The 13,412-nt window shown below is 44.3% G+C and overlaps 1 protein-coding gene across 1 annotated transcript in view; it reads left to right on the top strand.

Annotated features, from left to right (window-relative positions):
- The window catches only part of SLC17A8 (solute carrier family 17 member 8), a 76,950-nt gene that overhangs the window by 21,867 nt on the left and 41,671 nt on the right, over nt 1–13,412 (top strand). The window contains exons 6-7 of the mRNA XM_073545039.1: nt 7,285–7,371; nt 8,463–8,602. Of these exons, the coding sequence (XP_073401140.1) occupies nt 7,285–7,371; nt 8,463–8,602 (227 nt within the window). The remainder of the gene's footprint in view (nt 1–7,284; nt 7,372–8,462; nt 8,603–13,412) is intronic.

Genomic DNA, 13,412 nt, shown 5'->3' with positions numbered 1-13,412 from the left:
AGCTTTCCTTTGTATTCGAGACACAGTGGTAATACCCTACCTAGACGATTTCCTCATAGTGGGCGACTCGGAGGACCATTGTACTGCGCAGTTAAGCCAGGTGACCGTCACCTTACAAGAATTGGGGTGGATAATAAACTTCAAAAAGTCAAGACTACAACCCCTAAAACAACAGACCTTCCTGGGATTTATCCTGGACTCAGAACAACAGGTGTGTCTGCTTCCGGAGGCCAAAATAGAGAAGGTACGGAACATGGCTTTGTCAGCCCAAAACCATCCTCAGATGACGTTGAGGAAAGCGATGTCTCTACTAGGCACTCTGATGTCCTGTATTCCGGCGGTCAAGTGGGCTCAATTTCATACCCGTCAACTCCAGTAGGAGATACTAGCAGCACAAAAATCGCTAAGAGGGCGTTTAGAAGGAGATCTGAAGCTTTCACTAGAGACCAAAGTCTCTCTCAACTGGTGGCTGGACAATACAAATTTGGCTGCAGGAATACCTTGGGACAAACAGGCGACAGATGTGATCCTAACAGACGCAAGCTCCCGGGGGTGGGGGGCGCACCTAAGGGGTCACGTAGGCCAGGGCTCCTGGACACCTCAAGAAAGAAGGGCATCCTCCAATCTCAGAGAATTGTGGGCTGTAAACAAAGCCCTAACCCACTTCTTTCCCCTACTCAGGGGTTGCGATGTCCGCATCATGTCGAACAACAAAGTAACGGTGGCATACATCAACCACCAAGGGGGGAATAAAATCATACTCCCTAATGAAAGCAGCAGACGACATCCTGAGCAAGGCGGAGCAACACTTACAATCCCTAACAGCCTTACATATAAAAGGGGCAGAAAACATAGAGGCCGATTTCCTAAGCCGCAATACTCTGAGGCAGGGAGAATAGGTCCTAAATCAGTCCATTTTTCAAAAAAATAACGCAGCTTTGGGGGGAACCAGTGATAGACCTCTTTGCCAACAAACACAACAGGCAAACACGAAGGTTTTGCTCCCTAAACCCAAGGGAAGATCCATGGACAGTGGACTCTCTGCACATTCAGTTGGACTTCAAGCTGGCCTATGCGTTCCCCCCAGTCGCTCTGATCCCAACAGTGGTCAGGAAGATCAGGACCGATCAAGCCAAAGTAATCCTAATAGCCCCATTTTGGCCAAAAAGGCCCTGGTTTGCTCTACTGCGGAGAATGTCCATCTCCGATCCATGGATTCTGCCAGAAGTTCCGGACCTTCTGGCCCAAGGCCCGATATTCCACGTGCAAGTCAAGGGATTCCATCTGACGGCGTGGAATTTGAAAGGTCGCTTTTAAGGGGTAAAGGTTTTTCCCCGGGGTTGATGGCCACCCTGCTTAAAAGTAGGAAACCGGTGACGACTAACATCTGTGGTAGAACATGGAATAAATTCCTACAGTTCCTAGGTAAGCCGTTAGGACAAGAACCCCCAATTAGTGCCATCTTGGAGTTTTTACAGGCAGGATTACAGCTGGGGTTAGCGGTAAATACGCTTAAGGTTCAGGTGTCTGCGCTAGGGGCGCTCTATAACTGCAACTTGGCAGCGAATAGATGGATAGCCAGATTCATCAAATCATGTCATAGTGCTAAACCTATTCCAATACCCAAGATAGCTCCCTGGGATTTAAACCTAGTACTAGAGGCCATTACAAAAGAACCATATGAACCATTACATCAGCTTTCCGTAAAATTTCTGACCCTGAAAACAATCATTTTAGTGGCCCTTACATCAGCCCGTAGAGTAAGCGACCTGCAGGCTCTGTCAGTAAATCCACCCTACACACAAGTTTTTCAGGACAGGGTGGTGCTAAGGACAGACCCCATTTATCTGCCTAAGGTAGTGTCAGATTTCCATCCGGGTCAAGAGATTATCCTCCCATCCTTCTGTGATAATCCAAAGAATCCAGGGGAAGAAAAATTCCATAGTTTGGATGTTAAGAGAGCCCTGCTAGAATACATATGTCACCAGCCAGTGGAGGAAGTCCCAGTCCCTATTTGTAGCTTTTCAGGGTGCCAGGAAAGGCTATGGCGTTTCAAAAGGGACTATTGCTAGATGGATTAGGGAGGCCATTAGTGTAGCCTACACAGCTAGTGGTATCTTGATTCCTGACGGCATCAAGGCTCATTCCACCAGAGCCGTGGCGATCTCCTGGGCTGAAAAGGCAGAGGTATCAATTGAACAGATTTGTAAGGCCGCTACCTGGGCCTCACCTTCAACCTTCTTTAGGCACTACAGATTAAATCTATCCTCCTCTGCTGACTTAACCTTTGGTAGAAGGGTGCTGCAAGCGGTGGTCCCTCCCTAAGGTGTTTCGTAGTCTCCAAAAGTCTCTCAGGTGGTGCTGTCATGGGTGAAGGGAAAACCACCATGGTTACTTACTGGTAGCCGGTTTTTCCAGAACCCATGACAGCACCCGTATATTCCCCCCCCCTTTTTCACCGTATGGGTGTGCACGGTTAGTAGGGTGCATTTGTGTGATGTGGTGTTGGATTGAACATGTAACTAACCGGGAAATCCTCTCAATGCTCTGTAACCCAACTGAAGTAGGGGAGAGGTGCCGCCCCTTATATCTCAGTAGGTTCCTGTCCTGGCGGGGCGGATCCCTCTCTCAGGTGGTGCTGTCATGGGTTCCGGAAAAACCGGCTACCGGTAAGTAACCATGGTGGTTTCTGAGCTAGAGATAACAATTCTGTGTATTTTTTATTATTGTTTTATTTTCAATGGGGCAAAAGGGGGGTGATTTGAACTTTTCTGTTTTTTTTTATTTTTTTCATATTTATAAAAACTTTTCTTTTATCACTTTAACTGACTTTAATAGCCCCCTTAGGACACTTGAAGCTACACTATACATAGCAGGGCTTCAGCCCTGCTATGCATAGCAGAAATCACATTCTGCTATGAATGCAGACCACGAGCCGGCGATCACAGGAAAGGCACAAGGGTCTTCTGCAATCCCCGGCTGTCTTAACAACCAATTGGCACCACGCGGTCAAGTCACAGGGGTGCTGATGGGCAGGATTTCTGACTTGCTTCTGGCTGGCGTGTGCTAAATCCTGCTGTCAATGATTGACAATTGGATGTAACTGTTTAATAGCCATGGGTGGAGCACCTCTCCACCTGTGGCTGTTAGTCACTTGATGGCTGATTAACCTTTTTCTAAAATCCGATGTACTATTCCGTCCATGTGACCCGACACAATTTGCCCATGGATGGAATAGTACTTCATCCTGATCGTGGCTGGGTGTCAGCTGATTCTCACAGCTGACACCTGGCACTAGGTGCCATGAGCAATCACAGACCGCTGTCGGCACTTTAACCCCCGAAATACTATGATCAAACAAGATCGCAGTATTCCGGGAGCCGGTGCAGGGCTGACAGCCCCTCTGCCTTTGGATCGGAGCCCCCTCAGCGTGACACAGGGTCCCGATCATTGCCATGGTGAGCGGATGGCATCATGACGACATCCGGCTCACCACAGCTAGGAAACTTGATGTGTCAGTGCAGTGCTGACAGCTTCTATGGTATGCAGATCCTGCTCCATCTTCATACTATAGAAGCGATCAGCATGCAAAAAAATGATTGTCCCATAGTGGGACAAAGTGTAGAAGTTAGAAAAAAGTTAAAAAGAAATTGTAAAAATATTTTTTTTAAAACTCAAAAATAGTAATAAAAAAATCAATATATATTCTATAACTAAATAAATATTTGAATGTAAAAAAAATCTAAACAATAAACGTACACGTACACATATTTGGTATCGCCGCGTCTGCAACGACCCGACCTATAAAACTGTCCCACTAGTTAACCCCTTTAGTGAACAACATAAAAAAAGGCAAAAAACAATGCTTTATCGTCATACCGCCAAACAAAAAGTGGAATAACACGCAATCAAAAAGATGGATAAAAATAAACATGGTAACGCTGAAAACATCATCCAAAGAATAAAACTGCCTTATCAATTTTACCACACACGGAACGGTATAAATGCCCCCCGAAAAAGAAATTCATGAATTGCTGGTTTTTGCTCATTCTGTTTCTCAAAAATCGGAATAGAATGCGATCAAAAAATGTCATGTGCCCGAAAATGGTACTAATAAAAGTGTCAACTCGTCCGGCAAAAAACAAGACTTCACATGACTCTGTTGGCCAAAATATGGAAAATTATACCTCTCAAAATGTGGTGATGCAAAAACTATTTTTTTTGCAATAAAAAGTGTCTCTTAGAGTGTGACAGCTGCCAAACATAAAAACCCGCTATAAAGCCTCTTTCACACGTCCTGATATTTCTGGTACCAGAGATGTCAGTGTCCGTGTGTGTAATACTTGTGGCACACGTGTAGCATTCATGTGCCGCAACAATACCAAAAGGACGGGCGCCAGGGAAGAAACATTACAGTAAGCGCTGTTCCTCGGCGCCCGGTGCTGAACACGGCTCTCATCATTCTCTCCTGCTCTACTGACGATCGGTGCAAGCAGGAGAGAATGATGAGAGTTACATTTAAGAAATAAAAGAGACAGCAGGCGGAGGCTGATGGGAATATTACTCCCATCAGCCTACACCTGCTGCTGCTAATACAAGTGACAGCAGGAACGGCAGATGGGAGTATTCGTCTGCTGCTCCTGTGCTGTAAATAAATACTGTAATGTAACCCCAATTTTTGATAACCAGCCAGACAAAATTCACAGCTGGGGGCTGCAACCCTCAGCTGTCAGCTTCATCAAGGCTAGTTATCAAGAATAGAAGGGTCCCCACGCTGTTTTTTAAATTATTTAAATAAATAATTTTAAAAAATGGCGTGCTGTCCCCCCTATTTTTGACAGCCAGCCAGACAACTGGGGGCTGGTATTCTTAGACTGGTAAGGGGCCATGGATATCGACCCCCCCAGCCTAAAAATAGCAGCCTGCAGCTGCCCAGAAAAGGCACATCTATTAGATGCCCCAATTCTTTGCCCGGCTCTTCCCACTTGCTTTGTTGCGGCAGCAAGTGGGGTAATATTTGTGGGGTTGATGTCACTTTGCATGGCTAAGTAGTACTGTACAGCCACTTATGAGGTATTGCCACATTCAGTACAAATTGTGGGACAAATTTTGGTGCCATTTTTACCCACTTCTTGCATGAAAATGTAAAATCTTTGGCTAAAACAAAATTTTGGTGGTAAAAATGTAGTTATTTTGTCCTCACTGCCCAATGGTATAAATTTTCTGTGACACACCAATGGTGTCAATATGATCACTGCACCCCTAGATGAATTCATTGAAAAGTTTAGTTCGCAAAATGGGGTCACTTATGGGGGGTTCTGCTGTTTTGGTACCTCATGGGCTCTCTCAGTGGGTCATAGCACCTGCAAACCATAACAGTAAAATCTGGCGCTCCTTCCCTTCTGAGCTCTGCCATGCGCCCAAACAGTGGTTTAACCCCACATATGGAGTATCAGCGTACTCAGGAAAATTTGCACAATAACTTTTGGGGTCCAATTTCTTCTGTTACCTTTGGAAAAGTAAAAAAAATTGTGGAAAAATTATGATTTATTTATTTTTACGGCTCTAAGTTATAAACTTCTGTGAAGCACTTGGGGGTTCAAAATGCTCATGACACATCTAGATAAGTTTCTTAGGGGGTCTAGTTCCAAAATGGTGTACTTGTGGGAGGTTTCCACTGTTTAGGCACATCAGGGGCTATCCAAACGCGACATGGTGTCTGATCAATTCCAGCCAATATTGCATTGAAAAGTCAAACGGCGCTCCTTCCCTTCCAAGCTCTGCCATGTGACGAAACAGTGGTTTACCTGCATATATCGGGTATCAGCGTACTGAAGAGAAATTTCACAACAACGTTGGGGTCCAATTTCTCTTGTTACCCTTGATAAAATAACACAAATTGCATCTGAAGTAAATTTGTTGTGAAAAAAGTTAAATGTTAATTTTATTTTTAAACATTCCAAAAATTCCTGTGAAGCACCTGAAGGGTTAATAAACTTCTTAAATGTGGTTTTGAGCACCTTCAGGGGTGCAGTTTTTAGAATGGTGTCACTTTTGGGTATTTTCTATCATATATACCCCTCAAAGTGACTTTATATGTGGCCCCTAAAAAAAATGGTATGGAAAAATGAGAAATTGCTGTTTAAATTTTAACCCTTATAAGTTCCTAACGAAAAAAAATTGGTTCCAAAATTGTGCTGATGTAAAGTAGACATGTGGGAAATGTTACTTATTAAGTGACATACAGTATCTCTGTGATTTATGGGCATGAAAATTCAAAGTTGGAAAATTGCGAAATTTTAAAATTTTTCACCAAATATCCATTTTTTTGGGTTTTCACAAATAAACGCAAGTCATATCAAATAAAATTTACCACTGTCATGAAGTACAATATATCATGAGAAAACAATGTCAGAATCACCGGGATCCATGGAAGCGTTCCAGAGTTATTGCCTCATAAAGGCAAAGTGGTCAGAATTGTAGAAATTGGCCTGGTCATTAACATGCAAACCACCCTTGGGGATAAAGGGTTTAAATCAGCAATCAAATGCGGGAAAAGATGTGGGTTTGGTGTGCAAGTCCACATTAAAGACACGGTCACTAAACAGAACCTGTCATGTCAAAAACTCTACTAATGGGGGTTAATATGCAGCTCAAGGCCAGGGTCACACTTGTGAGAAACTTGCATGAGTCTCGTGTCTCAATATCCGGCACTGCCGCTGGCACTCGGACCGGAGCGCTCAGCTGAATAGAAATACATGCAGCCACACACTTCCGTCCTGAGTGCCGGCAGCAGTGCCGGGTATTGAGACGCGAGACTCGTGCGAGTTTCTCGCAAGTGTGACCCTGATCTAATAGTGTTAATAGCATATTGAAGCTTGCTGCCGGACATTAACTTTATACCTCCCAGCAGCCTCAGGCTTTTAGTCCTGTAGGTGAGGCCTCAGTCATGGCTCAGTACATAGAGATCGGCGGCTGTAACCACATCCCATCACTGGCTGACAGCTGGCTCTGTGGTGATGCACTGCCGGCTGTCAGTCAGTAATATGGTTACTGTCACCACTCACCATGTTCTAAGCAGTGACTAAAGCCGTGTCTCTATAACTGAAAGCCGGGAGGAATAAATTTCATTTACTCCCGGTATCTGGGCTTTCAGTACAGCAGCCGCGCAGCTTTAGAAAGCTATTAGCCTGCAGATTAACCCCATATCTGCAGGTTTATAGCATTTTGGGACATGACAGGGTGCGTTTAAATACTGTTTCATCTGTTACTTTTATATTACAGGCTCCTATGCTGGTGCAGTAATTGCAATGCCATTAGCAGGGATACTTGTACAATACATCGGTTGGTCCTCTGTATTTTACATTTATGGTAAGCTTGTTTTTTTTTATATGTGTATAAAAACTCACACACTTTCTTTTTATAAACTGAGACTGTAACTTGCAGCATTCCCTGGCAGCCGTCTCTGAGGGCATGTTGGAGAATTATAGTGTAATAGTTGGGGTACTGAAGGTGGATGATCCTTGTACTAAATAGAAAAAAAATTGAATTTTGTTTTTCATTTAAAGGGACTGTAAGCACAGAATGTTCAAACCAAGTACAAGCGCTCGGTGCACCATGTCTCGGCCAAACCTTTATATACACCTTCCCAGCTGCTTGGTTTCTCTCAAACTCCACCCCTTCTTCTATGATTGACAGCTTTGGCTTCATAGAGTCAGAGAAGGGTGGAGATTGAGAGAAACCGAGCAGGTGAGAAGGTGTATGCAAATGTTTGGTCGCGTCATGGTGCACCGAGCGCTTGTACTTGGTTTGAGCAGTCATTCTGTGCTGACAGAGTTGCTTTAATTAAAAAAAACATATGACTTAGGGAATTTTCATCAGTTTACACCTTTTTAAAGTTGTCTTTTGTTTAGTTTTTTTTTATCTTACTATCAATATAACTTTTCCAGACGTTTTAGACTGATATATCAAATGCAACTTTAAAAAAAAAAGTTGCAAAATTTAGCGCATGTGCACTCCTGTACTTCTCCTAGGTGATTTTATGTCTGCAAGTTATTTTGATGCAGTTTGTTTTTGTGAAACTTGCTGCGCTAAAATGTCACAAAAAGAGGAGCATTTTTGATTGTGCGTAAAATTGATGAAGCACTTGCACCCCTTCGTACTTCGGATTAGCCTGTCTTTTAATGTGAACATGCGGCGGAGGGCATTGCGTAACTGTAACAGTCAATTAGTGGCCGAGGATCGGCGGCAGCCCACACATTCTGTGCCAACAGGTTTCTTCCTCTACAGTCAGAATTCCCGAATACAGAATTAGTTAATGGGGTTTCTAAACCAGACAACTTCTTTATATAGATCCTTAGAAAGAATATTTTATGGATCCTTGTATTTTGGGTCAGCTTTGGCATGCACAGAGTAGATTATTTTATAGTGACCATACTAATCCATACTCCTCTGTGGTGCAGGAATGTTTGGAATGATTTGGTACGTGTTCTGGTTGCTACATGCTACAGAGAGCCCAGCTGCTCATCCTTCCATTACTGCTGAAGAACGCTCATACATTGAGACCAGCATTGGAGAAGGATGTAGTTTAGTTACAACTGGTGTAAGTATAATATCGGTCTATTGTTTGGTGGTGAGGACACTAAGTGTCATCAATGAGCTCTTTTTTAATGTTCATTAAGTATGCAATGGCTACATATAGGGTGATGGATATCCAAATATCTCTGTTTTATCCTGAATGTTAGGAATAGGAAATCTTTCAAATAAAGGGTTATTCCCATGTTATAGAGTAGGTATAGTTAGAGTTAGGCCGGGATCACTGCTGCCGGCACTTGGGAGCAGAGCGTGTGGCTGCATGTATTTCTATGAAGCCGCACGCTTCGCTCCCAAGTACCGGGTATTAAGATGCGAGACTCGTCCGAGTTTCTCGTATGTGTGATCCTGGCCTTGAACTAACCAAGTTTGCCATTAACTAGCTCGTTGCTAAGGAGACCGTCCACTGCTGCTGTCTTGGAGTGGGGACTGAACATTTGGGGATTTCTTTTGATTGCCTCCACCATTCATCCCACACTCCCTTACCCACTCGCCATTGTCAAGACACGGCACAAGTTTGCAGTCCCTTTCCCTCACTGACAAGATCATGATGATATACAAGTCTCAAGAGACAGGCTGCTTTGGAAAAGTATACAATTCTCACAGACAACACCATTGCTGCTGAACTGTGCTGTCAGTCAAAGAGGTGCTCCTGCCTGCTCTGGTCCCAAAAATCGGGAAGCTGGAAAGCTGGGGAGCAGTATGTTCCTGAAGATAAAACAGTTAATGATTGGCAGCCATTTAATAGCCTGAATAAACAGGCAGACCGCGGTAAATGATGCTCATTGAATGACCTGGAATATACATTGTTCAGTGCACATAGGCTTCCATTGTTTTCGGTAGTGTGAGTCCTGTTTACGCAAGACAATATACTGCCGAGGATGATGATCGTTTGCACTGCTCACAAGATCATTTCACCTGATGAACGAGCATTTTTCTTAAGATCGCTCCTTCTGTTCTGTCGTTATTGGCTATACACTTGTACTTATTAAAGTCTGTTAATGTTGTCATTTAGCTACTCTAAGCGTTTTATTTGAATACCAGTTGCATTATGTAACTGTATGGGATCATGGTTGGTTAAAGGCAAATGAAAAATGAAAATCAAAATTTCAGTTTGCTTTATTTTCTTTACAAAAAGGTTTTACATATTCACTTATTGCTACATTCAGCCATTCTTACATTCTGCACAGAAATAACTCACATGGGCTTTTCATAAATAGCATGTAATATTTGTTTTATCACACGAAGATGTGTGGTAGGGGGGCCGGGCTTGGGGGGTGGACCGCTGCTTACCAGATGAGGCACAGACGAGACGGAGACAGAATCCAGTTGTAACAGTTCCAGGTTAATTTCGTCGTCCTCCTGACGACCACTGCCACGCATCGCAGCCGCCTGTACAATTCTCCGTTTCTAGGCCCGGGTACCTTTTCACCTGTCTCTTAGTCATGTTGGCGTCCCTCGCAGATCTTTCACTGGGGCTGTCCTAGACCCATCTACCGCCAGCGCTTCACCTGCCCGAGGTCGCCGTCCAGTCGGTACTCCCGGGGCCTCACTTGTCCTGCGGTATATCACCTCGCCTGTCCTGTGGTACGTCGTGTCAGGGCCACCCCCCTGACTGTCCACTCTGTCAGTCCCCTGGCCGAGCTTTCTCCGTTCTCCGTCTTCCGCCTTCCTCTGCAGAGACTCCTACTTATCCCCTCTCTCACCGGGAATTCCCCTCCTGGGTTCCTATCTCCCCGCCCCCATGACTGTGCATTTTTCGAGCCATAAGCTGTTGTCAAGTCCTCAACTACTCTCCCCTGCCATCTTGTGGTCATTTCCCAGTACTACACCCTCCTATCCACCTTTCCTAGCTGTCACCCTTCTATCTTGTCAATCTCCTTCTCTCCTGCACAAACCGTCCCCTCCTTCTGCCAGTCACGTCTGTCCGTCAAGTCACCTTCCCCACAGATGGACAAATGCTGCATTTTTTTTCTACTTTAGTCTTTTTCCAGTGCTGGTGGAGGCCCTGTTTCGTGTTGTTGAGCTGCTGGATATGGTTCACTATGACTGCTGCTCCTTCACTTCGTTGTTTTATTTTTCTTCCTAAAATTGATGGCATAACAAGTGACTTTCCTAATTCTTCCAGAAAAAGTCTTCTTTCATGCACTTTATTGGTTTATTTCATGTCATAAAACAAATGCATTGAAGGCAGACACATCAACAATGTTATAAAATAAAACCTTTGGCCACCAGATGCTTTTGCTTGTGTACGTAGTTGTTATTTGATCTACTGTGTCTTCTGCCTCTTTGGTGGCATTACAAGCTAATATCATCTGCGGCTTTTTGTCATCTCGACTACTTATGACATTGCCATGGTGCATCGTGCTTGTCAGGAAAACCTGTTTTTTTTGGGGGGGAATGTAAGAAAACACTGATGTATCTCCAGTAAATGAAAACGCTGAACTATGAATATCTGTTTTACCTACGATACCATGCGGCAGTTCAGCATTGCTTTTTCTTCCAGTGCCTACCATTGTAAGTTTTCGTTTTAGCAACAGCTGCCCCAGTTAGTGCGATGTAAAAAAAAGTTGTCACATTTCAGTTTGTCCTCTTAGTCCAAACGTCAAATCTGAAATGACTGGCTTTCCCTGCTTCTTTTCAGGTTTTTCTCCAGGCTTGTTTCATGCATATGTAGGGGGTATGATATATGGTTATACATTTGCCTTTTTCTTTCATCCTGGTGCCGTATATTATCAGTGTATGTATATTTGTTAATACATTATGGTACTGCTACATGATTAAGTGTATTACGATGTCTATATAATGGTACTGCTACACTGTTGTGTGTATTATCGTGTCTTGCTAAATGTATATATGTACAATGTTATACTGTTGTAATGCTGCTATGTATAGTGTATAGGGTAAGTGTAGTTTTTGGATTGGTACTAGATGGGGCATTATAGTGTACAGAGCTTTCACCTAGTGAATGGTATAGGAAAGTGTTAACTATAGTAAGGGCTGCTCTGTGGTAAGCTAGGAACGTTCCCTTAGGTAGGCAGAAGGGCCCAGGCGCCCGAAGAGTTCACATGGACTCTAGGCCCAGGACACCACAGCAGTCACGTAATGTGAAAAAGAGAAGCTTAGCCATTCAGAGTCTTTAGGACAGAAGTATGGTGTTAGGCTGGTTTCACATTTGCGTTTTTTAGCGCTGGAAAAAAACGCATATGTGCGCATGCGTTTTTTCCCCTATATTTAACATGGGTGCGCATACCTGCGCGCTTGTAAGCGCATGTATGCGATTTTCATGCGCTGCGTTTTTTTGGGGTGTGCGTTTGTATTTTCCAGACGCAGCATGTTGCATTTTTTGGCCCTGCAAAAAAGCGCATGCGCACATATGCGCACGTTTTGCGCTAAAAATGGCCATTATAGCCTATGGATGCGCATATGTGCGCACTGGCATGCTCATGTATGCGTTTTTTTGCATATGCGTTTTTTTTTTTAACCATGGAATTTAGGGGTTTGGGTTAGAGTTAGGGTTAGTTAAGGGGGTTTAGGGTTAGGGTTAGGGTCAGGGTCAGGGTCAGGGTTAGGGTTGGGGTTTGGGTCAGGGTTAGGGTTAAGTATGGTTTGGTTAAGGGTTAGGGTCAGGGTTAGGGTCAGGATTAGGGTTAAGTATGGTTTGGTTAAGGGTTAGGGTCAGGGTTAGGGTTAGGGTTAGGGTCAGGGTTAGGGTTAGGGTCAGGGTTAGGGTTAGGGTCAGGGTTAGGGTCAGGGTTAGGGTTAAGTATGGTTTTGTTAAGGGTTAGGGTCAGGGTTAGGGTCAGGATTAGGGTTAAGTATGGTTTGGTTAAGGGTTAGGGTTAGGGTTAGGGTCAGGGTTAGGGTTAGGGTCAGGGTTAGGGTTAAGTATGGTTTTGTTAAGGGTTAGGGTCAGGGTTAGGGTCAGGATTAGGGTTAAGTATGGTTTGGTTAAGGGTTAGGGTCAGGGTTAGGGTCAGGGTTAGGGTCAGGGTCAGGGTTAGGGTCAAGTATGGTTTTGTTAAGGGTTAGGGTCAGGGTTAGGGTCAGGATTAGGGTTAAGTATGGTTTGGTTAAGGGTTAGGGTCAGGGTTAGGGTTAGGGTCAGGGTTAGGGTTAGGGTTATGGTCAGGGTTAGGGTTAGGGTCAGGGTTAGGGTTAAGTATGGTTTTGTTAAGGGTCAGGGTTAGGGTCAGGGTTAGGGTCAGGGTTAGGGTTAGGGTTAGGGTTAGGGTTAGTTAGGGTTTGGGTTAGGGTTAAGTATGATTTGGTTAAGGGTTAGGGTCAGGATTAGGGTTAGGGTTAGGGTCAGGGTTAGGGTTAGGGTTAGGGTCAGGGTTAGGGTTAGTAAAGTCATGGTTTGGGTTAGTGTGAGGGGCCACCTAATGTTGGAAAAAAACGCAAACGCGGTAAAAACGCACTAAAAACGCATACAAACGCATAAAAACGCTGCGTTTTTTTCATGCATGCTCATAAAAATGCTTGAAAAAAACGCAGCAGTTGTATGCTTTTGTATGCATTTTTTCAATGCGTTTTTTTGCGGGAAAAACGCGCTGCAAAAAAAAGCAAGTGTGAAACTAGCCTTAAGCAGCAGGATTGCAGCAGTTCATAGCTGGAGAAAAGACGCTGTCCAAGAAAGTACAGGGTGCAGATTGTTCAACATGTAGCAGATAGTTGCATGGGCTGATGCTCTCAGGACGGGGGCGAAACGGGCCAGAGAATCCCCAAGCACAGGAAGTCTGAACAGGAAGAACGCTGCGGTACCACTTAAGGTGCTATTACCCCGGAATGTACTGGAGGACGTAGCACTAAGTGCAGGG

Source organism: Dendrobates tinctorius, unplaced genomic scaffold (genome assembly GCF_039654945.1).
Source record: "Dendrobates tinctorius isolate UK_male_01 unplaced genomic scaffold, ASM3965494v1 ptg000139l, whole genome shotgun sequence".
Lineage (NCBI taxonomy): Eukaryota > Metazoa > Chordata > Amphibia > Anura > Dendrobatidae > Dendrobates > Dendrobates tinctorius.
Note: the sequence above shows the minus strand (reverse complement) of the source record. Positions and strands in the feature narration are given on the sequence as shown.